The sequence below is a fragment of the Cataglyphis hispanica genome, chromosome 20 (genome assembly GCF_021464435.1).
Source record: "Cataglyphis hispanica isolate Lineage 1 chromosome 20, ULB_Chis1_1.0, whole genome shotgun sequence".
In the NCBI taxonomy this organism is placed as follows: Eukaryota; Metazoa; Arthropoda; class Insecta; order Hymenoptera; family Formicidae; genus Cataglyphis; species Cataglyphis hispanica.
The window spans coordinates 1,337,520-1,364,160 of NC_065973.1; the positions used below are offsets into that span (position 1 = coordinate 1,337,520).

Genomic DNA, 26,641 nt, shown 5'->3' on the forward strand with positions numbered 1-26,641 from the left:
GATGTAAAGGCAAAATTTGTTAATTTTTAATAATTTAGTATAAAATTACTATAGAGATATATTAAATTCTTAAATATTCTCAACTATAGAGCAAATGTCATAGAACAAAGAAATCCATCCGTATTATACTGTATCTAAAACTCATAACATGTTATATCTAGCGAAAGTAAACATTGCCACCTATTTATTTGCTGGCAATATACGTATATTTATATCAACCTGTAATAACTTTTTCGTACGGCAAAAATATTTAGTCAGTGTTGACAAATAGGCGGTGGAACGAGTGCAAAGGTACAGCTTTTATTAAAAGTTTATTGCGTCAAACTAAGCAATATAAATAAATATAATAAAAGTAAAAATATACAATAAATTTTTATATTAAAACATTAATAGTGAAATATATATTAGGAAATAATAAAATATAAAAATTATATAACAGTTCCTTCCGAAACCAAAATGTTGATTGAAAAAATACATAATAAATTATAATAGATTGTAATAAAAATACTTAAATACATTAAATTAATTACATTAAATTAATAATAAAATATTTTAAAAATTTATTACACATTGTCCAAGTTGTCACAATTTATTTGAAATGTACTTTGCGAAAGTGTACTTTTAGACAAGATTGTACTCGACCAAAAAATACGAAAAGAAACACGACATGCGCTGTAAAATGCCGTTTTCTGTTGCGTATCGAAACTTTTCGTCGTTATGCATGCTCAATGTCATCGTGGCAATAAATTATGCTTCAAGTGCGCCGCAAAAGCATGGCGAATCACGTAACTCACGCACCATTTCTTCGCAATGATTCCACCGGCGACACACCACACAGTAGGATCTAGTTCATGAATAGTTTTATATTTGCTATGAATAAATTCATGAAGGGGGACTGTACGAGCGATTGTAAACGGAAAAGCGCAAGGAAATCAAAGTCCCATTGGCTTTGTTTGTCACGGAAAACATATATCCTCGATTGAAAAATTTCATTTTTTTTTTTTTTATTTTATTTATTTGTATGGTGCTCGACACGTCGAAGATCTGTAAATAAGGAGAAATGACGATTCTTTAAAGCATTCAGAATATGCAGATGCAAGAATAGATTATAATCACTGTCGACTTTTCTGTACGTACGTACAGTTTCACGAGCATCTCAATTTGTCTTCATTATTCGCGTCCACTCGTCCGTTGTTTTGCCTCATCGCAAAGGCTGTCGAAAAAATTGTGACGAGATTCACTTGACTACTTCATTATAGAGCAAACATGACAATTTAGATATTATTTGATTTACATTTTCCACGAAAATTAATCTTTCTAAATTCAACAGCTTTGACAATAATGTGTTAAAAAGTTTGAAAGATGCAAGCAATATAATATTAACGTCATTTACAAATTTTTAATTAAAGCTAAATAATATGAATATTATGGCATAGACTGACAATTAGATTCTGTTTCAAATTGATAAATTTTGTAATTTATGTTAATAGAGAAAAATTTGCTTTTTCTCTTTCTTTTTTTTTTGTTATTATAAAACAATATATATATATATATATATATATATATATATATATATAAACTATCAATTAAAATTATAGCATATTTATTTTTTAAATAATATAAAACAAGTAAGAGGATTTTTTTAAAGAAAATAAATTTCTTTTTTTTCACATTATAAGCAGAATATTAAGAAAAGCACGAGATTACATGTATATATAATAAATAATAAAATGTTGCAGTAAATTCTACGTACCCATGTGAGGGAAAATGCAGTAGTATAATCCGTACTCGACAAATCTGCTTGGAATTATCGGATAATACGGTTTTATATTTTATGCATAATTACTTAGCTTTACATGTGGGATTGCCGCTTGTGCGGTGAGATGAAAACATGTAAAATATAGAAAAAGTGGAAAAAATGGCGAGGTAAAGCCATGAGGCCTCAATATCGCTGAACAAAGTTTTCTAGTGGCAGCGGAAAGTCGTACTTCTTAATTACGAGACAAAATAAACTCTGCTGACTTTCCGATCGAATTTAAAGTTAATTATGAGATATGGCCAAACGAACGCCAGCCTTTACAAGCGAACACTTTACGAAGACTTAAGAGCTGGAACGAGTAAGAAATCGATAAAAAGGCAAACTCATGAATTGCAAAGCACATCCATATTTTAATTGCTGTCATAACACAGACAATAATCATACTTTAAATAGCAAAAATGTATAACTAAAATAAATAGCTGATCGGAAAGTTCTTACTTATCGATTTCATCTAGCCCGATGTTGACTTACCTTAAAAGCATCGTTGAAAGCTCCGTAATATATCTTTGAAATTAGGTAAAAAATTTGTGATAGACGGTTTACTTTAAAAGTACTATATTTATATAATCCGTCTCGTGTATCTTCTTAATAGCCATATTATAGATACTTTATATACAAATGTATACACTCTGTACATTCTGTTTTACATGTTAAACGTTAACATGTGATCTGTACACAAACGGAAATTTAAGATAGATCCTGCTTTCTGTAAAAACTGCGCCCGTGAATGTAGTTCTTTCGATCGTAATTAACATGCACATGACGTTTACACGCTTTTGCGATCGGCTTTTAATTGACTAATTTAATTAATGATCTGGTCGCGTAATAAATACAACAGTCTGCGCACGTACAGTCGTATTTTCCGATTTTCTTTGGTATGTGTGTATTCTGTATAACATTGTGAGCCATTAAGTACAGAAATGGCACGAAGAAATGCGTAAAGACAAATCATGCTTGTCAAGTTGAAGTATATTGTCGGTAGTACTACTGCATCGGATATGTGTGACTATACATGTATACAAATCACTCGTGTTCCTCATAATGACGCAAAATTTTTTTGATCGTGCTTAAAATCAGATTTCAGATTTTTTCGTAACACACAAATATGTACAATTGATTCTCTATATTTTTTTTTTTTTTTTTTGATAATTACTAGAATAACAATAATATATGAGTAACAGCAATAACTAATGTATGGTTTTTCAGAAATCAAAGAATATGAATTTTCATTAACAGAAAAACGCTTTTCAAAACTCAATTTTCGATAAAGATACGTACTCAATCAGAGAAAAAACTAATCTAATAATTTAAAACCATTAAAAGTAAATAAAGAGATCGTCTTATAAATGATAATCATAATAATAGACACATTTAGGTAATAAAAGCAACATGTAGTAAAGACATTATGATATTATCGATTCATTAAGTGTAAAGTAATAATATACAACTTACACTTTCTTAAATATTTTTAAAGGAGATGAGAGATTTGTAAAAATATGAAGAATCTATTTTATCTAAAATATAACATATTATGTGTCTTGAATTAATTGTCTGCTATGTTTCACAAAATTTTAAGTGTAACTTATTATTATTCATTTATGCTACTTATATTCTGCTCGAATTACGCAATACTTCTGCTAACAATAAGTAATGTAAATCAGTGAGCAGAAGATATATAATGATATATAATGCAGCTCGTTAACATTTAGAAGGAACTAACCACACGGAAGAATTAATAACAGACAATTCAGTAAGAGAACCACTAGACAATCTAGCGGTTTGCAAATGGAACTTACAAAGGAGGTCACAGTATAACCATCATATACGCACTCGTGCGGTTATCAAACCGCATATGATTTCAAACGTCTCTCGCGGCATTCATAAAATAAGCGTACATTCCGCCGTTTATCCGATAATTCGAAATTCCGATCGGAATATTTATGGCATCGCTGGAAATCGATTTTTTACATTCTCGGAGAACCGTGAACAACATGTCGCTCGACCATAAGATCGCTCATTCAGCACAAATATGCATATAAACATACATACGTGCGTACGAGTGCATTTGCGTATGTGTATGTGTATGTGCATTACGAACTATAAATGCATCTCTCGAACTATCTGCTGACCGAACGCGCGCAGGCTTGCATGTTTCTGCAGAAATCACGTGGAAAAATAATCTACCTAAACATCATCGCGTTTTGCATTTATATTTTTATTTTGCGTCGCGACTCAATCGACTTATGTATCTCATGCGTCTAAAATCTTCGAATCTATAAAACATTATATTTTTGATTCGACGTTAATCGTGATCCAAGCCGGCTCCAATAGTTCTAAGATTTTATCGGAAATCTTTTCATGCACGATGCTAAAGAAGACATATCGTTTCGCGAAGCATACAGTTAGACTACGTGATGGGAATACGTCAAATCGAAGAATCACGAATCCATGAATCTAATGGTTTTATCAAGCGTACGTTATAATCGATTTATCATCGACTGTTCGCAAAATAAGATGCCTAGCTAATCGAAATAATTAGCCGTTTCTGAGAAAATCCCGCGGGCCATTTTACTCGTGTTTTTCTTTGCTAAGAGGGACCGCACATCGTTGTGCAAGTTTGTTTTTCTCTTCAATTGACGAGTGATTAATAGCCTTCGGTTTCCGCTTTTCCGTTCACGGGCGATTCTGCAATGTAGGAACAAATGAGATTTCGTTCCCGATATGTTACGTACCATTAAGCCCACGAGATTTCACAAAAATCGATAAAGCAGTATCAGATAAGGCGTGCATTTTAAGCTGCTTTATTACAAATTCTAAAAAAAAATATAAAGTGTTAAAATTTTGCTTTCGGAGCCACCGTGCATTGTAATAAAAATAATAGCCTAAAAAATTCAATGATTTTGATTCAATTAAGAGAAATGTCCGAAAAATGTATTGCTTCATTTTTTAAACGCTATAAATATTTTTTGTTACATCCTATAAAATAAATTTTAATATAATATTCTTCACACATATTGCAATTTTTAAATAAATATTTTACATGCCAGAATTGTATTGTTGAAAAAAAAAAAATTAAAATGTAATAAAAATGTTTAAAAAATATTCGTGTAAATAAATATATATTATAAATGTATTTTTTTTAAACTGAAATACTTATGCAAGTTTAAGAGCAAAAGCTTCCTTTCATCTTCTCACGGAATCGATGGAACGTGTTGTTTTCCTCTTTTTCTCTTCGTGTACTGAATATTTTTTTAAGCGGCTCGATTTAATCGCGCTTAAGTACTAGTTTGAAATTTACGATACGATCTGGGAAGCTCTCTTTTGCTTCTTTTCTTCACCGTACAACTCATATGTCGTGTAGTTAGTGTAAAAGGCAGCGGTTGTCATAATGCTCACACAGTAAAATGCATTCGCGCAAGGATTCCGATTATTTTCGTCACAAATTTGTTCACGTGATATCGCCAGCAAATTATTACACCTACCTGGATCGCTCAATAGATGCAGCAATAATTTTTTTTATTTTACTTCCTTTAATAGAAAACGTGTGTTTCGACTGTAATCGGTCACAGTCGTCACTATCTATTCGAATCGCGGTAGTAACGTACCGCAGATATACATTGACTATATACATTAACATATAATTTTCTATCATCTTAACGACGCCATAATTAGCATCAAGATCGCGTTCGAAAAAGTTCATGTTGTTTCTCAAATCGGCGATTCGAAGCGCGTAAATTCGAAGCGTGTGTCATTCGTTATTGTAAAAAAACGCGACGCAAATGATAAAGCAAACACTAGAAAGGTATAGAAGCCCCGATCTCCTGATCCAACGATCTCTTCGTCATATCAATCGATCTGACGACGCATCGCAGAATGCCGAGGGACGATTTAATGCCGTCCAGCGAGCTCTGTGTACCGACAGTCCTCCTCGTAGGTCGTCCGAGCCGCCTTGCAGCTCGATTGGGCCAGGTGCGATACAAGGGGTCCACGTTGCATCGTTCAAAGGCACTCCAGGTGATCGATGATCGCCGCGGCAATGGATGCGTGTGCGAGAAGCATCCGCAATGTTGCCAAGACAGGGACGGGGTCTTGCATTTAAACACGGGTACCCTGAAGCCCTCCGGCGGTCGCAGAATCGGCAAGTCGTCCAGTTTCAAAGCAGTCTCTGCGCGCTGCCACGGTTTCGAGGTCAGCGAATCGTCCGCTGTCCAACCGGCGCGATTTATCGAATTACGCAGAATGGGAAGACCGTTCAATCGAGAGTCCGCGTTAGTGTTAATCGTATTGAAACTGGACGCGTCATCGATTGTCACCGATGCTTCAAGCTTGCTTGATTTATCAGTGGGTTTTTCGATATGCTTCTCTTCAATCAAATGGATATGATTTGATACATCGCTGATCTCGAATGACTGATTAATACTCGATGAATCGCGATCGTAGAATTCACTGACCACGGGCGATCTTTCGCGCTCGATCGCGTCGCGATACGTGGATCAGGAGGAGGAGTTTGCTTCCATGGTGGAGCTCGTCGAGGCGTCGTCATCGAGAGAACTCTGCGTGGCGACGGTCACTTTGTTCCCGACGTTGTTACAAATCGTCGCCGGATAATTTTGACGGGGATGGCGTCTTTTGTAGGGCTCCCAATCCCCAGAATCCCGGCGTCAGTGCGTCGCGATTACGTCCGGCGCGCTTTTCGTACTCTCTATGCTGAACGGCCGTCTTTGATCCACCTCGATCACCGCTTCCGCCCGATATCTCGGATCCACTGGCTGCGGTTGGCGTTTAGACGGCGTGCTAGAGTGCTGTGACGTGCTCGACGTGGTGTTGCTAGATCCGTGGCCAGATCCATACACGGAACTGCCGTACCTCTCGCCAGAGCCCACGGTAGGTTGTCGCGTGAACTTGGGCGACTGCCGATAATGATCCCTGCTAGGCTTGGGGCTCTGGTATCTCTGATAAGACGGATAGTCTAACTGTTCCGGATACTGGGCAACTTGCGGCACGGATAGAGGGTAGCTAGACTCGTGCATGGACCAGCCGGGTGGCGCCGGTATAGGATTGTGTTTCGGACAGACGCCCATACTGCCGTCTCGTCCGCGCGATGCCGGACTACAGCCGGAGCATTGAGACACGCTCTGCTGTAAACTGTGTTGCGACGTCTGCGAACTCGGTTGTGAGCCTGGCTGCGATGATTGAATGTTCTCGAGGTGAGTTGGGGTGAGCTGTTGTTGTTGATGATGATGATGATAGTGATGATGAAGATTGGTCCCGTTTTGAGAGCTGGGTGCGCGCACGCCAAAGGTCGTGAAACCCATCGCATCCAGTATCCGCGGTTCGAAAAGGCTCTCCCTCGTCTGACAAGAATTATCGCGCATTTCTGGCTCTTCGCTGGATTCCTGCAGGCGTTCTTGGGTGGCATTGCTCACGTTATTGCTTTGGTGAATATCGGTGATGTCGCTCGCGTTATAACCTATTTCAAGAACGAGATCCTTGGTGTACTCTTGAGATATCATGGTAGTGGGTGGCATGAGTTCTTTGCTGGGCAAAACCTCCAAGCTCGGCGACTCGCTGTCACGTTCGCGCAAATCCGTTCTGGAACTCGAGATTGGACACGGAGTCGATTTTCGACCCAGTTCGTCTAAGCGATTTTCTCTGGATTGCCTTATGTGTTCCTGCGGGAAAGCGAAAGAACGAAATGCATAATGATACGAGCTAAAATATAGTAATCTGTTAAGACGTCTGCAGAGACTCCTAGAAAAATTATTCTGCAATTATTATTTAAAAAATATTAAATTTATGAAAATTAGATGTGTGTTCTTAATATTATATTTTGCGTCTTTACGCGGTTTGCAAAATACAGTATTATAGAGTTAAAAATTAGTTTATATATATATATATATATATATATATATACAATTAAATTATATGTATTAAAATAATAAATTAATAATAAGTAAATTTATAAAAAAAAATTTACAATTTTAAATTTTTTACTATAGTTTTAATATTAAAGCATATAATATAAATTTTAAGATAGAAAATACTGTTTTATTAATCAATCTTTATATATTATTTTATGCAACGTTTAATTTAATTTGATTGTGCTAAAATAAGTTACGTTAGCTTGAAAAATAAAGTGGGAAACAACACATTTAATTGCAATAAATATAATTACAAATTAAATATAATAATAAATTAATAATCAGCCTGATTTCTCTGTGCACAGAAATGAAAACTTAATAACAAACAGTTAATAATATTTCATATATTACGGACGTGACAAAGGCTACAATATTATTATAATAATGAAAAAGAAATTTGAATGCTTTTGAATGTTTATTAGCATAATTATTATTATTTAGGAAAATACAATTATCGCTACATATGTAAAGCTCATAATGCATGTATTCTCTATAATATAATTTAACAAATTACAGTACTCTCTGTAAAATAATCTCATTTAAATCATTGAGAAATCTGATAATAACATTGTTGAGTTTTAAACATTCAGGTTAAATAAGAACAGACATAGCCATTGAAAATCAGTACGTTATTTATGCAGAAGAATAAAAAAAAATGTCAAGATAAATATTCTCAAATTTCTGTTTCTCGAAATTTAATGGTGGAAAATAAAGGGCGAATCATCGAGGCACGTCACTGAAAATCTATAAATTGTACGGGCTTACTGAAATATTGCGCAATCGTAAAAAGAAGAGAGCTCTTACAGTTTTTATCCTGTAACAATTCTATATAAATAATTTGAGATAAGTATTTGCGAAGGGGAACGGGTCTACGAACAAAACATTATGAAATATTTTCTGAGATGTAGCGAAAAAACTCCTCTCATGTATTTCTGTAGAAATCTCGTTTTCCGATCTCTCTGTATTAAAATCGAAAGCATGATGGAGTGCAAGTTGAGAAAATAAAACTCACTTACCTGGATAATGCGGTGATCGCGGATGAGCTTTCGAACGCAGTTGAAGACGAAGGCAAAGCTCATGCCAAACATAATTAGGGAGAAAACGACGAGGATTATGACGATGTGCTGATCGATGAACCGTGATTTCTTCTTCTGCAAATAAGAAAATTAAACGTGTCTTCAATATCGTTGCGCGATATAAATAGTAGTACGCTGCTTTATTATGTAAAAAATTGAAATCATATATATAAAGTGCAAACGTCGGCAAAACCACTTTTATTTTTAATTAGATATTAAACTGCATATGAATGTAAAGTACTTCTCTTGCTCTGTACATTTTTCAAAAATCAGTAAACATTAATTATATAAAAGTAGCTCTTATTTTGCTTTTGCGATTTTTATTTTATTTCGACTGTCACAAATTTTATTCTTGTACCATACATACAAATAACAGATTAATTACGTGTATTAAATAATTGTAAGCACATCATAATATATAACGTAACGAAATCTCTTAAAGAATTCGAATCGCAGGAGAAATTGGGAAGTTGGAAAGCATAGAATAGTGCGCTAATCATCATTTCGTTCCGGTTACAGTTTCTCTCGGTAACTTATTGTTAGATACGAGGTTCTCTCGACAATGACGTCTCGAGATATACACGAGATTCGTCATTGCATCGTCCCCGACATCGTAGCACAAGAAGCACCCTCTTGTCGTTCTGCCCCGTTTGCAACCGGCTACGGAGATGTCACACTAAATGTCTTGGTGAAATTTCAGGAGAGCGTTACACATTACGCAGAGTGGGTTGAAGCAGGAGGAATTTGCGAAATATCACGGCATAGAGTGCACAAAGCAAGTAGGATCGACACCATCCGTCTTCCTCTTTGTTTCTCGCTTCCCGTCTCCTGCGTACTATCCTTTGTCTCCTAGAATAGCGCTACCGCCGCGGATTTTGCCTGTTTGCTCCTCGTTTACTTAAGTGGTTGTAATGTGAGAATAACTTGTTGAAATACTACTTTATATACTGCCGCATTTGTTTTAATTTAAATACAAAGCATTTGGTATTAAGTGCACTTATAATTGCATTTTACAAAAAAAATTCTCCGTTAATATAGAACTTTCTTAAAATGATATATTCTTTGAGATATAAATCAATTATAATGCATACAATATGTATTTCTTTAACGTTATCTTGTATTTTTAGTCGAATATGTTTGTCTCAATATTTTCTATAGTTACTGTACGATTTTATTTCAAAGTTTCCAAATTTGCGTTTCATGCGTTTAACGATATATACGTTTTACGAACATCGAATGCATTTCTTCGTCAGATTAAACAAGTTAACGCGAAAACTTCATCTCCTATAACACAAAACGTTGCAAATTTGCATATTTATGCAAGAGCAAGTATCGTATTTAAATCATCAAATAATATATTCTAAGCAAACAAGATTTACGTTAGATATATAATGGATTAAATGTACATTGTACACTTGCAACTGCAGAAATTTCATGCGTTTCTCGAAGAAGAACATGCGTATTATATCTTTCAAGATATACTCTAATTTCTCTCTCTCTCTCTCTCTCTCTCTCTCTCTCTTTCTCCCTCCCTTTTTCTCTTTATAAAATATATTATATAAACATAAATCTTGATTTAAAAAATAGTTTACTTTCAAGGGGAGTTAAAATCCCCTTGAAAGTAAACTATTTTTAGATAAGTAGGATGATAAGTACTTTTACAAATTTTATTAACTTAAAAATATGTCATTAAATTTTTCAAAATTTTTTAACAGTTCTAAGAAAATATGATGCAAATATTTGTCACATGTCAGGCAAGCATATGTGAGTAATCTTGCACTACTGAAAACACAAGTCACTGGGCTAACTTTGCTGAAAGTCCTGCGGACGTATTGCAAGACACAATGTATGCAAGTCACGTTATGCATTCAATGCTTACACAGTGATAACTAATTTCATCGGGTCAACCTTGCGTAGCACTGGCATAAAATAACATTTACCGACACACTATTATTGTTCGTGGAAAGCGAGGAATATATATATATATATATATATATATATATATATATACATATATATACACCATTAAGCAGTGGAGTAATTTATGAACGTTACATGTTGTTTATCTACATGGTAATTCAAAGAGAGACGACACTTTTCTTTTCTTCTGTCTCTGCGTATATTTCTGCACATTTCGATAATTAATATTTTATATATATTTTATCGCCCAAATTAAACTGGATGCTTCAACAGCAGAAATATGTCGATTCCAAAATGCTTAACACGACGAAAAACTCGTGCCAATGTGAAATAAATTTATGTACGATATAATATTACGTTATTTTAGAAATCGTTTATTTTATTGTAAAATCTATCAAAAACAATTTTTTATATATTTTCTCTTACACATTTATACATGCGCATAAAATTATTTATGAAGTTTAATAACGAATGTGTAATTAATGAATTCATAATAATTATAAATACATTTTCATTCAAAGAAATTAAATAATAAATAAAAATCGCAAAGTGAAATGCAAAACTGGATAAGTAATATAATACGATATAACCGTAAAACGAATACGTGATCAAAGGTATAACTGCATTGTCATATACGATTTCGCTCTGTAGCGCATTCCACGCGCGTTCATTGATCATATTTTTTATTAACGGAAATTTTTTTTTTTATCGATTGGATGTCATGTCGCGCGGGAGAAGCGCCGGGAAATCGGACGACGATAGAGGAAAGCGCCATGACGAGTCGAAATCGTGAGAATCCGAGAGAATCTGTCGACAGGTGCAGAAAAGCAATTACGATGATCATGCGGATGTTAGGTTCTCTTTCGGCCACACGTACGATGCTATTATAACGACGCATATCTCGGTAATGAAATTTTTTGGCGTTATTCCTAAGTTCGCTTTCATATTTCTCTTCCTCTCTCGCTTTTTCCCTTTCGAAGAAAGGGTACAGCCGTGATACGCCATCCCGTACATGCGCATACGAATAAACAGCCGAGAGAGGAAGATGAGAAAAGAGATTGCACAAGTGGATGCTTTCTTCTGCTTCCGTGAGTCTGAGTGGTTTATTGTTATGCTCGTACGCTCGAAATCATTGCACGTTTTCGTGACTATATCTACATGCCACAGTGCATTGGAGAGCGCGTTACTGTGAGTATGCGACACCTTTCATCGACTCCGACAGCGAGAAACTATATGATAAATGGTATAAATCGGAGTTCTTTTCTAAATAAAAACCTATTTCCACCTTCCATATAACTGTCCGATTAAGATACTCAACGAGAAGCTTGAAAATATTTCTATGAATTCAGATAATAAGACTGTCAATAGTCTTAATATTGTAGAGCAGCGAAATTATAAAATTATATATTATATAATTAATTTACATTTCTTATTTTTTATTGTTGCATATACACAAATACATCCAGAATATCGTATAAAAATCACGATATTAGTTTCAACAAAATTTTTTTATAAAAATTAAATCTTTTTTTTAGAGAAAACATTTTCTAGTATGTAAAATTAAACTAAAAAAACTTATTTAATGAGCAAGATAAAACAAATGTAAAATCTCTGGATTAGAAATATTGTTACATTAATCGTGATTCGCAAAATGTTCCCAGAAGCACGTTATCCTTTATTTGTGCATCGTACCATTCCGTGATTGACATTGACTATCAATCGAGTGTGCATAAAATGATGTCTGGATTTATGGTGATTGGCGTTGATATGATCCGAATTCGAGCGTATCGAAATGTTTTATTTTATTCAGCCATCCTTCAGTCTCGCAAATTTCACTAGCAAATTTCAAAAGCAATGCATTTTTTTATTTTTTTGCGAAAAAATGTCAGTGTTTCAAATTTGTAAAAAATTTAGTGTAATGTGCATCGTCGTTCTATTAGAATATCTCATTTCGCAAAATTCCTCGTTGCGAATATTAATATAATTTGATATGGGAATCTGTGTAAAGTAATATATCAATCTGACGGATAATGGACCTTTGCGTGTTTTTACGAAAAGAGAAGGGGAATTTGTACTATTCCACCAATAGAAATTCTTGATGCACGTTGTCCTCACAATATGAGCTAAAGGTATGAGAGTAAGGTACAAAAAGATAAAGGTATGAGTAACTATTTTAAATATTTGTAGTATTTACGGCGCCGTATTCGATGTCAGTAAATACCAGCATTTACTCAGTAAATTCCAGTCGCAAGATGCTACGTTGAATTATTAATACCTACACTAAAACAGTTTTAGTAGGCAGCTTTCGCAAAAGACTTATGCGTATATTTGCAACAGTATTTTTATGATATGATTTTGCATGTGGCTGTAGAAAAGTATGTAAAATAAATATATATCGATATCTATTAACATTAATATAAATTATTATATGCTCAATTTGCAATAACTTTAAAATCAGTGTTTGTATCTGATAGATAAATTATTCAAGTTGTGGTTACAATTATAAAAAAAAAAAAAAATATATACATCATTTTATAAAGCGATTTTCCAATAAAATACTGAGCTACTCCGTCACATATAATACATGATCTTGCGTTAAAAGCTATCTACCAAATCTACTGTATGCAAACTAGTCAAGGTGCGTCATTCATTAAGGTATTTCACGGCATCTCGGACACTGTTTAACGTCAACAAGTATTGTACGGTCACACACATTGCTTGCGTGTTTCCATCTCAGGCGAGAACTCAAAGTTCCGTGCGATATCGACTGTCTCTCTGTGTCGTAATCTATATAGACATAATCTAACTAGGAACGATGTGCTTGTGCGTCTCTACGCAAATCTCGCGTCAAATACGCACCCTTCTATTTGACAGAGTCGCGTTTCTTCTGGATGACAAGTAATTTCTCGAAATGTAATATCACGCTCGATAAAATAAAATTTACGTTCTCTCATTCCCATGCCAGCCCATAAAAGCATTTTTATGAGAGTGAAGGTATATCACGCACCGGATCAAACTTCAATCGCAAGCAAACATCTGTTTTATGTTGCGTTTGTGTCATGTCAGATAATGCGATGAATTAATTGTATCAAAACGGAAGCATTTAATTAATGTTATTCAATGGATACAACACGCTAAAGTTTTATGTACATAATAACGTTTGTATATCTGCTCACGAAATACGAGCGTCGCGTTACGCATCTTCTTTAAATTTTCTATACTTCGCGTACTTTAACGATCGCTAATAAAAAAAACATAGGGAATCCTAGATCGCAGAAATGTAGATCGGCCGAGCTTGCTTAATTTATTCGTTCGATCGCCAAGAACTTAAAGAATTTCATTACCTCGGAAGAACAAGCATCTCTCACTTTATGACCTATATACCACGCCCTCATATTGTTTTTTCTTAACAATATCAGAGATATTTTCTATCAAATTGCACTAGCGCAATGCTTTGCGTATGTTGCCTGGGGGTAAGTGGAAAAGAAGAAAATTAATGGCAACCCTGGCGGAAAGTTTCCGCAAGGCGGAAATAATTAGTCGCTACCAAGACTACCGAGAAAAAGATTCGAGAACCTCTCATTAGCGAGAGAGAAGAGAGCTCGTGTACGCATGAGTACTTTGTTGCCTTTCCGATGCACCTCCTGTTTATCCCCCTTTCCGCCTCCTTCCATTCGATAAACAAGCTCGCTAAAGAGGCTGCTCATTAGAGAACATTTCCTTTAGTCTGCCTGTTGTTAAAACACGTTATAGTAGTGAGAGGGACTGATCCATGTAAGCGAGAATTGAATTGCTCTATCAAGAGATTACCTTCTCTACATGGATGAAAATTAAAGAACAATTAAATAAGGGAATCACTATATTAATATTTTTTCTTTTTGCAGTTTACATTAAATTTGTACAAGTAAATTAATATTATACAAATAAAATAATTACAAATAAAATAATATTAGATAAGTTTAATCTCTTTTAAATAAAATTAGTATATTATTATTAATAAATATTTGTTTCAAACAATGAAATCTTATTGTGTATAAAAGAATCAGTTATTAGTAGTCGTTGTTTCAATTAATAATATTTAAAAAAACGTATCTTCTATTATAATATTATATATGTAAGATAAATCCACAATATATTTTATTAAAAAAATATTTAAGATTCTTATTCTCTTTTTCTTTTTTTCTCTCTCTCTTTGATCAAAAGTCTTGTTCTCATGTTGTAAGTTTATTAAAAATAAAAAAGTATGCATATAATTCTCTGAAATTAAACATTAAATAGTTATACTGATATAATAATAATTATATATAAAATTTTATTGCCATAATTAGTAAAAAATAAGTGAAAGATGAAGATACATTTTTTTAAATATTATTAATTGAAACAACGACTAATAACTGATTCTTTTATACACAATAAGATTTCATTGTTTGAAACAAATATTTGTTAATAATAATATACTGATTTTATTTAAAAGAGATTAAACTTATCTAATATTAATTTACTTGTACAAATTTAATGTAAACTGCAAAAAGAAAAAATATTAATATAGTGATTCCCTTATTTAATTGTTGAAATCTGATTCAATTTAAAAGAATAATCATATTGTCTAAGACAGTATAAGACTTTTGCATAAGTCTTTCTTATAAAGTTATACTCGAGAATGTAGAGAATTCTATTTCTGTTTCCCTGTCGCTCTAACGTTGATTGGGATAGAGCAGAGATGTTGAAATATAATCATTCTTTTCAAGCTCTCGTACTTTTCTCGCCATGACACGCGCCTTTTCTCCTACGATTTACGCTACTTGCCTGCACCATGTGTATTTTCAGCTATTACGATGCTGCCACGTGATAAAAGAAACGGATCTTCCTTCCACTATCATACATCGAAATAAAATTGGAATTTGCACTTTCTCGTGCGACCGCACAGATTCTTTCGTCCGTACGAGCAATTTCGCGGTCGAGATCTTTCACACGGTCGATAACGTTATTGTGGCTTACACCCTTTTTCCGTTCTCTCTCTTGATAGCTTAGCTGCTATAGTTCCGAACGGTTCATTGAAGTCGAAAACTAAATCATATAATCATTTGATTTTCAAGTGTTATTTATTTATTTTTATTTACTTATACTAGAATACTATAAACGCGCGCGCCATTTATTTTATGTGTATGTGTATATAATTACTTACATATTAATTCTAGATAAAATAAAATTAAATAAAATTATAAAAATATATAAAATATATAAAAATTAATAAAACATATAAAAATACAAAAATAAAATATATAAAAATATAAAAAATATATAAAATAAAATTAAATAAAATTATGAAAATATATAAAACAAAATTAATATAAATTACCTACATAAATTCTGTATTATTTATTAATTTTATTTTATTTTATTTTATTACGATTAAATATTATTATTTCACAATCAGTTATTAAATTTAATTGATAATTTGACTTTCAGTCAAATTATTCATATATCAAGTTTTGCATATATAAAATGTATCAAATTATATTATATTATTATATTATATTATATTATATTATTTATTAATTTTATTTTATATATTTTTATAATTTTATTTAATTTAATTTTATTACGATTAAATATTATTACTTCACAATCAATTATTAAATTTGATTGATAATTTGACTTTCAGTCAAATTATTCAAATATAAAATTTTGCAATTTGTTGAAACAATGCATGACAAACTGTCATGTCATAAATGAGCATAAAATTATGTTCGTGTAAAATTATGTCCGGTGACAATAATTAGCCGGCAACGGAAGGAATTTTTTCATTGATCTCTGATAGGGGATCGAAGTTACATCTCTGGCTAGACGTAGCCAGAATTAATATGGCCAGAACGAAAGATAAGTCCAACTGGCCCAACGGAAGCAGCCTATAATAGTGCATTATATTAGGGCACGCGATTAGGGCACGCATCTATTATAAAATATATATAACTATTATAAAATTAGTTATATGTAATATAATAATATGTATAACTAATATGTATTATCTGTTTTTTCAAAATCTATTAAATCAAAATTATATATATATAATATTTGAATTGTCAAATATTATGCAGCCATGACAGATTTTCATTAATATGAAGTAATGTACAGCGTAATATTGAAATAACCAATCAACATTGAGGAAAAGAAGCAACAATACTTGCGAGTATCGATTTAACATGTCTTTTTTAAGAGTGGATATTAATTTATATATATCGTTAAATATATTTAATAAAATAACATTATAATATATAAATATTATATATAATAAATTTACAAAAAACATATTAATATTTATTATATATAATAAATATTAATATATTTTTGCAAATTTTAAGAGCATTCTATTTTACATTATATTATTTTACAAATAATATTTTGTTGTAAAAGCTTGAGCTAACAAATAACATAAGTCTTATATCATCAAGAATATCTCATCTATAATTCTCAGATAACTCTAAAAGATTCAAGAAGATGCTGAATAGGTAGAAAGTTTGATTCATTTTGCACACGATTCTCTCTCTTTCTCTTTAGCCTATATTTCAGATCGCGGTCAAAAAAGGTATCGTTTTGGTATCGTTTCTGGTAATAATCTAATAATTTTACAGAACGTAACTCTGGAATCTAATATTATTAACATTTAAATATTATAACATGTACACGTAATCCGATGCAAAAACTTATCACTAAATAAATAATCATGTAAATCTAACTTCAGCAAAAATAAATTTAGCTATAATCCCCTCGTAAATTCTGAAATGCAGCAGATGGATATTATTTCCAGCTTTTTGCAGTTTGCAAAAAACTGAAATTAATGATAAGAATACGAACAGCAAAATACGAGTTATGTAAAATAAAATGTAAAAATTTTGAGTATCACGAGATAATTATTGCACAAATGTTTAAATGGATTGTGTTACTTTTTTGCAACGTAGATATGTACATCTATAAGTGGGCAAAATTATAATTATTAAAATGAAAATATACCTAGTCATATAAAAGAGCTGATAGTCGCGACAAGTTCGGATACGCACAGAACAAGAACAGCATTTTTAACTACTACACTCTATAATTTAATTAAACGCCGTTTTGCGCCGTTGAATTATATTACAGTATGATAGCGTATAACGCTAAAATGCATGAATCTTCTTTAATTTTATTGAGATTTCATTTCATACATCCGGTTTTTTGAAGTTCCAAAAATTCCACATTGTTCAATTGTTTGAATATTGCAAACTATATATATCGCAATTATGATTTTTGCAAATTATTGAAATAAAAGTCATTCATTATTAAAAGGAAAAGAAAGAGAGAAAGAGAAAGAGAGAGAGAGGAGAGAAATAGAGCATTCATTTAATTGCCGAATAATTTACGAGCCATACATTTCCAAATTATGTTAGAATAATATATGTTCTTGCAAGACGTCGTGTAATTAATCAAAGAAATTGCTTTCCTTTAATAAAGAATTTATATTATTCATAACTTGAGCCACAATACACACACACATATGTACGCTACACACACACACACACACAACATACACACATATATATATATACATACAACACAAGACATATAGACGAGTAAAATCTTTTATCCGACTAGAGTGTAATTTTGTACCTTTATTTATTGACTGCCAAATTATTTTTAATTTAAATGCGAGTTGTTATATATATACAAAAAATTGTTATTTTAAAAATGACGACTTTAGATCTTGTTCCTTATTGAGCAAACAATCTTTTGTCAATACATTGATAAAAAAGTTTGAAATATACTTTAATATATAATATATTATTTAAAGTTATATTATTTCAATATCCACTTGATGAAAAAAATTATCAATGCAGAGTGCGTTTAGCATAAAGAATTTTAAAGTATCTAGTTTTTTATATCGGCATTAAAGCAATCCTGAAACGAAGTTGCGTCCGTTAACTGGAGAAATTGGAATCAGCATAGAGAAATGAGATTTAATTTCGAGCCGTTTCACGGACGCTGATCCTTTTTTCAAGCGTTTTATATGCGCAAGCAAACGCTCTCATTTCCCGACAATGCAAAAGCAAATGCAATAATAGCGCTAGGTAAGAGAATTATCGAATACACGATTCCAAATCCTTTTTGGCAAAGGTTTCACTTTGCCGTGCTTAATAAACAATTAAATAATAGAACAATAATTACTGTTATTTTATGTTAACAATTATGAAAAGAAAAATAGAGAAAGATTTAAACAATTTATTTAAAAGTGCATTTACATACTTTTTTCATATTAGTTTATATAATGCATATACATTAATGGAAACTGTAGAAAGAGAACTTTGCTACAAACACTTTGTTCTTCAAACAAAATATTATTCAAGCTTCGATAAATAAAAGATCGAAAAATCTTTACCGCGTGTGTGGCGATGTTTCGCAGTAATTAATTATTGCCGAATTAATTCGATATGGTATGTTGTTTGTCATCGATTTATTCGATGAAGTGACACATTGAACGAACATGTCGTCGGAGTAAACAGCCGCTTCTCCATCGTTTACCCGATAAATTTGCCGCTATATTGCGATTGACAAGAGAGTGAGAACGTTTATTTCCAACTAACAGAACAGTGAAATTACCTAGGAACGTATATTCGTGGCCACAATAAAAGATATTGTTTAACAATTGTTGACCGTTTAGTTATAATGATTTCCGCGAATTAAAATTATCTATGGATTCAAATTAGATGCATCAAAATTCGTTTAAAATTAAGACATCGCTGAACACACATTGGTCAAGAAATACGGAAATGTATTAAATATAATTTATTTTTTTATAAATATTCAGCAATTTTAAAAAGTAAATAACTGTTTTAATTACAAATGTCAGAATTCCTTTTTTGTAAGACTGATGATTTTGTGATATTTTGCATTACAGTTTTCGAAAGACAATATATGTGTCAATATTTATTTGTTATATTAAGGATATACAATGGACAATAAGATTGATTTTCCAACAACATCATATTATTTTAAATTTGAAATCTCATAAGAATTTATAATTTATAATATTATTAATATCTCTACGATATTTATATCTACATTAAATACACAATAAAATAAAATCGAAATTTTAAATTTATATACTCATTTATATACTCATAGTATGTTGCTTTTACAATAAATATGATAACATTAATAATGTTAATAAATGTATAATAACCATATTTTTATAAAAAATTCCTTAAAATTGTTATTTTCGAACTCTCTTTCTCTCTCTTTTTTTTCTCATGCTTTTCCTTTAATCTTTCTGTAATTGTCGTTGCTACACCCAGCGAGCGACTTGATTTTTACATTTCATCGAAAACCATTGACATAAAATAGGGCGAAACATTGGCGGGAGTCGCGCGCGGCAATATCAAGAGCATTATTCGTTGTTAGATTAATATCCCGTCGGTGGCATCGTGCCGCCGTTTCGCCAGTGCCTTGTTCTGGTAGTCTGCCAAAAGCGCGTTAGTATTGTACATCCCGGAATCGGAAACACCCACCCGTATAAACCGTCGGAACGCACGTCCGAGTGCAAAAGCGCAGTTGCCGAGATCGCGAAATCCGGGTTGAGCGAGTCGTGCTCGTTGCAAAACTTTGCCCGAATAAATTAATTAGCTGCCTGTGCTACAGGCAGAGACGACAGCGAAAGAGATAGAGACACACGAGACGTTTTGCGTGGTTGAAGGACGATTAAGTCGTGGAGGGGCGACTCTCGTTGGGTCGCGCATATCCCGGGATTCGTGGTTTGGCACTAGCAAATAAGGGACGATGGTAAAATCTCGGCAGAGACGCAACTGTATGCCACGGGGTTGTTTAATATCAGATTCTATGCGCGAAATTATGTATAAATTATGTATAAAGGTTTCATATAACTTTTCATTTTTTACATTAGCATTGGATTTATAAATGATATGCACTATAAATTTTATTTTACACGATTGCTATCGTCGAATAATATAATTTATAATTATATTTTAAAAATATATTTATAATTATAATTTAAAAATATAATTTATAAAATCGATATGATTAAAGAATAAACGTTGAATAATAAGATCACAGGCTCTTTTTGTTGAAATAATTTTCCTCAACTTTATCTTAAAGTCATTTAAGAAAAGCTCATTTAAAACTTAAAAATGTCATTAGATTTGCGCTCAATGATTTCAATTATATTAACGTAAAAACGTCGGATAAAAGATTACTTTAATGCTGTCGGATCGATTGACGTCATGTCGCGAATGTCAAACGTCTTTTCACAACTCTTTTTCTAGAGTCAGAATGATAAAAGGTATATAATATTAAAGGTCGTCGAAAATGGTTACGTCTCGTCAACTCGCCGCTTTGCCACAAGATTTCATATCCTGAATCCCAAGCTGGGCGATGTGAAATGAGCTTTCCAAAAGCCCTGGATAATCCTAGCTAAAAGACTACAAAGTTCTCGAGTCGTAGCACTCTTAACGTTTATCGTAAGATCATGGACTGCTCACCGTGTTCTAAAAAGATTACCATTCGCGGTCTAAAAGTAATCTCGCTTTCTCTACAGTATCTTTTCATAAACTATTTCAAGAATATGGTTTTTTGCATAAAAGTCTCATTTCCACGTCAAATAAAAACTAAAACGGTAATTTAAGTAAAGAAGCTACATTGCTTGAATCATTGAGTATTATTCTTCCAAATCAAAGAGACAGTTTTTATAAACAAAGCAAACAGTAATTAATAGCAACAATTAATTAGTAAAATTGAGATAAAATTAAAAGTAGCGTTTAACAATACTACAATGCGTGTAAAGTTGCTTAGAAAGAAAAAAATAAAATAAAATAAAATAAAATGACGCATAAAAGACAAAATCATGTCAAATCTATGAAATTGATTTTATTCTCTCACAATTGGGAGAAACAAATTGCCGCTGCAAAATTATGAGTTCTGAGAAGCCTTGTTCGTTGAGCTAGTTAAACTAAAGGGAGTCATAAAACTTCTCGCGAATAAATTAATTAACATGAGAGATCAGAAGCAAGTAAAGTGGAAGCTCAGAGAGCAATTAAAGCGAGACGACGTATCGTTCTTGCTATACTGTAATATTAGGGTACATTCTCGTGGTACAAGACGCAGGTGTACGTGAATAATTTTATTTAAGTAATAAGAAATGTTAGGGATTAGAGATTATGTAAGGGAACGTGTTATTTGAAAGTGCGAATATTCCGGCTTTGTATGACACGTAACGTATTTAAACTTTTCCATTTATATTTCTTACGCTAATAATTTTAATACTTAACAGACTCTTACCTAAAATTTATCTCTTGTAACTTATAATAATATCATTCTCAGTGCTTCTTAACTCTTAATTTGAGATGCGTGTCAGAAATGTCATAAGTTCTCTTTATAACTTCGCGTCTAAATTCATCTCATCTCATTTTGCGAACTTGCGCTATCTTGTGCGATTTAACTTTCGCAGTTCGCAGTTTATGAGAGGGAGAATATCTGTAAAACAGATGCTATAGAAATGAGGAGAGTATGAGGAGAGTAAGGAAAGAGGTGGTGCGGTGCGGAAGGATACATCTCGGCGTAGACGCGCCGGAAATGGCTCAAATCCGTGAATTGGATAGCGTTTTGTCAATTCGATAAAGCGAATAATATTGAATCAGATCTTAAGAAAAGCTAAAACTCACGGTACATTTTCCCTCGTCTTCGTCCCACCGGAAGCGACAGTTTATCTTTCCGTTGCACTCTAGTTCCGCGGCGATGCATGTCGCGTCCTCACAATCGTACTCGTCGGAATTGCAGGCTGCAAAATGAGAAAAGAAACGATATGTTGCGAACATGAAAAGGCTTTTATTGAATAAGTGAAGAAAAATATCAACTCTATTATTTAGAACATAAATACCAAGAATTCCTTACATTTTCCATTATCCACAGATTATGTAACCAATTGATTTCACGCGATCGTTTATTGTTAGATTTTAATTGTATCTAAAAAATTAATTCCTTCACTGTGTAGTATTAATAGTCGTTAAAATGACGTATATAAATTTTCCAGCAAATTTATAGCGAGTTGAATCGCTTCTATCAAAAACGTTTGTCCGTGAAATAACTGCGATAAATTGATTCTTAATTTGAATGGGAAAATTGTAACCTAAGGTTCTATCCTTTGACGATGGTCTGGATAAGCGAATTGCTGAACACCTATAGTGTAGTCGCTGGCAAGATATTAGTTCCGCGTTGGCGGCAGGTGCGGAAAGCCGGAAATTCTTCTCGTGCCGCGCACTAGAACCCGTGTGAATTCCACACACGTAACTGCGATTCTGCGGGTCGCCTCATTTAACATTCAGACGAGTGCACAACCATTAATTTGAAATTTGATTCCTTTATCCAACGATTATTCCCGAGACTGTGTTAACCGTAAGGTGATTTAAGTAATCACCATATATATATATATATATATACATACAGAATTAGATTATTACAAGACAAAGGCTTACATTTTTGCATTTCAGCCTATAATTACATATAATTACATATACATATACATATATATATATATATATATAGTATATATATATATATGTATGTCTTTGTCTTGTAATAATCTAATTCTGCTCTGCCTTTCAGGCAATCATCGACCGTCCACGCAAAGCACTTTAAAAGCGTGAGATAAAAAGTTTAAAAATTATATTTAAAATAAATAAATAATAAAAGTGTCGATTTTAATTCGTATCTAACTGTGTTGTTCAAAAATATTATTGAACAAAATTTTGCAATTTGCATAAATGAGCAACATAACTTGCTATCTCAAAACGAACGTTATTGGCAACGATTATATGGGCTATGTAATCCGCGAGATAATAAAATAAAAGAATCTAAACAATAAGTGCGATCACACACGTGAGGAAAAAATGTTGTAGAACTGTAGCAGATACTTCTGGAATACCATATAGGCAATTTCCACGTTGTTCCATCGTAGTCGCAACGATAGTCGGACTGTGCAGTTTAAACTGCCAAAAACAAACTGACGTTATATCTTGCATTGTTAAAAATATTGATCGTACACAGAGAGCGCTTCAAAAATTCAGACTTTAATGTCTCTCTCTATCTTTCACATCTCGCTCTCTCTCCCCTTCCCCTCCCCCTTCTCCTCTTTCTGGATTATTTTTTTTTTTTAATTTTTCTTACAACAATGTATTATTTTTATTTAGAAGAATTTTCGATAAAATTGACTATACTTCTAAGATTTTGCTATACAAAAATGTTAGTTTAAAATAATTTTATTACGTTTTCGGTAAATGTATCTGATATAATTACTGTTTAAAATTAATTAACTTTTCAATTTCACAATTATAAAATTATGCATGCATATAAACAGTTTCCTATAAGATATTTTATTTAAATTAACTTTTAATAATACAATAATTATTAAGCATAAAATAAAAATTATAATATGCTTTAATTCTAATTCAATATTTATTAATAAATTTGTGATAGCGTTTTAATTTAATATGCATTGTATTAACCGGTTACAAAAATAGGACATTTAATGACAAATTCATGATTGTATGTGTGACATTCCGAAAATGCATATAGCCGAAAATATATGTATCTATTATTGTATCTATTATTTGAAAAAACTTACATTTATCACCGTCCTTGTCTCTAAAGGCGGTCATCACCGCTTCAAAGGTGCTGTTTGAAGCCTTCGGCTCCGCGTAGAACCTTAAGTGGGCGATATTGCCGCGAATGACAGTGAGGTCGGCCACACTGCTACAAAAATTCTTCTCCCTCGAGAACATATCTGTTGACTCCCTAAATATGTCGATAAAATTGGCGTCACACTCGTTCGGTCGCTGTAGCTTAAAATCTGGGAACGTCAGCTGGATCTGAAAATTCAACGTGTTCCCACTTTTTTAAGCGCGCATACACAAATCAATATATATGTACAAACATGCGCATGTACCTAGCCCTGATTTTCATTATCCTTTGGCAACCGAGGCCGAGGAATAGATTGACCATTGAAAAAATTCCATGATACCGTTAAACAACGTAATCACATATATTGTCATAAGACAACAAAGAGCCGCGAAATGCTTTCAAAGTAGTGCCGAATTAATTTCGAAGGTGCGCCGAAAAGCGCCAAAAAAATGCCAAGTACCTACGAAGAATTCTCAGGTATGTGTAACGTATCGTGCTTCAGCTTGAAGTTTGTGAAACTTTTCGACAATGTCTTAGCTCATAAAAAGTACGCGTGAGAATACAGCTTCTTCGCCCACGGGTTTTGTCATGCTACGAAAAACTTTATACATAGTTCTAGAAGACTCTCGAGAAGTGAGGAGGAGGAGGGAGGGGGAGGGGGTTTCATTAATAATTTTAATAATAAAGTTTTACAAACTAAAGGATTCTTCTACGTTGGAGCATATGCCGTTATCTGTCGCGATATAAATTTTATAACGGATACCGTAGATTGATAGACCAAGTATTTCACACGTAAAATTTTCACCGTTATATTTCCACGCTACGGCGACATAGAGATCGATTGTAAATCATTCAGACACGCGTTACTTTGAGCAAAATGCTATTTCAAGTCACGTTGCTGCAGGCCAATAAAAAAACATTCGCATCAATTGAATACCGTAGCAAAGTGTCAACCAGAATCAAATAAAGATTGCAACATTATACGGCGGTAGAAAAGTATTGAGAGAAAAACTTTGTATATTTTTCTAACTTGTCAATATTAAACTTTCGATAACGTGCAATAATATACTTTGTTTTTCAATTAATAAATTAATAAAAATATATTAAAGAAACATTACAAAATATCTCTTACCTTCCATCCTTCTTTCACTCGAATAATCCACATGCAATCCACCGGCAGACCCTCTTTCTCGGCTAGGTCCTTCCTGTCTTTGACATCGTTGCTCTGAATTACCGCTTCCGGACCCGTCACGTTAACTATGCACGGTTCTGGTTCTGGTGGCACACCCGCTGTGAATCACACCTATTACAGTTCTACACTTTCCCTAGGTTCACATGTCAATGTTCTCGCGTGCATGTATTAATATATATGTATAGTTTCTTTCTCTCTTAATCTCTCGATCGCAATTAAATATAATCAACAATATTTTTGTATAGAAAAATCATAGTAACGTGATATTAAATCCGTAGAATGTCGAAAATTCAACGATTCTAGTGAAATTATCATTTTTTGGTCACAATTTGTTTGTAAAATATTATTAAAACAAGTAATATTTTTTTTTTACAATAAAAATTAATTAAATTAATGTACAATAGATTGAGCAATTTAGAATAAAAATTAGCGGATTGGATATTAAACATTTAAAAACAATTGAACATTAAACAACAGTTTCACTATCATGAAATCATAAGATATAATCATAAATGATATATTATAATCTGTTTTATTCTTAAATCAATTTATTTAGCGCACATGCAATATTGCGTTATTTTTTCTTTACAATTTTTTAATATTAAAAAATACATAAAACATCAGAAATAAAACGTGGCATTGATTTTTTTGCGTTTCATCAATTTCTTTTTAATTAAAAATATTGTGTAATATAAATATTTACTAACAAAAACACAATTATGACAATGTTAAAATAATAGCGTCTACAATTCAAAATATTTTAATATTGGGCATCAATATTGAAATTTTGTGACGAATGAGTTAATCAACTGCGAAATAAAAATTTCAATATTTGGACGCGCTTGCCGCATCCGTCTCTGCTATCTAAACTGTATATCGATCTAAGGACGACGCCCGGTTAAAACCAGACCCATCGCGTTTGTATTCCGTGTATTCATAGACCTTCCTCTTCGTTCTCCTGCTTGACTATGAATTAATTTTGGTCTCGGTCGTG

General features: G+C 32.6%; 1 protein-coding gene across 6 annotated transcripts in view; it reads right to left on the reverse strand.

Annotated features, from left to right (window-relative positions):
• Positions 1–2,357: 2,357 nt before the first annotated feature.
• The window catches only part of LOC126856899 (uncharacterized), a 104,097-nt gene continuing 79,813 nt past the window's right edge, over positions 2,358–26,641 (reverse strand). For all 6 annotated transcript variants that reach the window (XM_050605891.1, XM_050605892.1, XM_050605890.1 and 3 more), the window contains 5 exons: positions 25,588–25,745; positions 24,400–24,643; positions 22,442–22,557; positions 8,757–8,891; positions 2,358–7,491 (listed from right to left, as the gene is read on the reverse strand). In XM_050605891.1, coding sequence (XP_050461848.1) covers positions 6,481–7,491; positions 8,757–8,891; positions 22,442–22,557; positions 24,400–24,643; positions 25,588–25,745 — 1,664 coding nt within the window. In that variant the 3' untranslated portion in view covers positions 2,358–6,480. The remainder of the gene's footprint in view (positions 7,492–8,756; positions 8,892–22,441; positions 22,558–24,399; positions 24,644–25,587; positions 25,746–26,641) is intronic.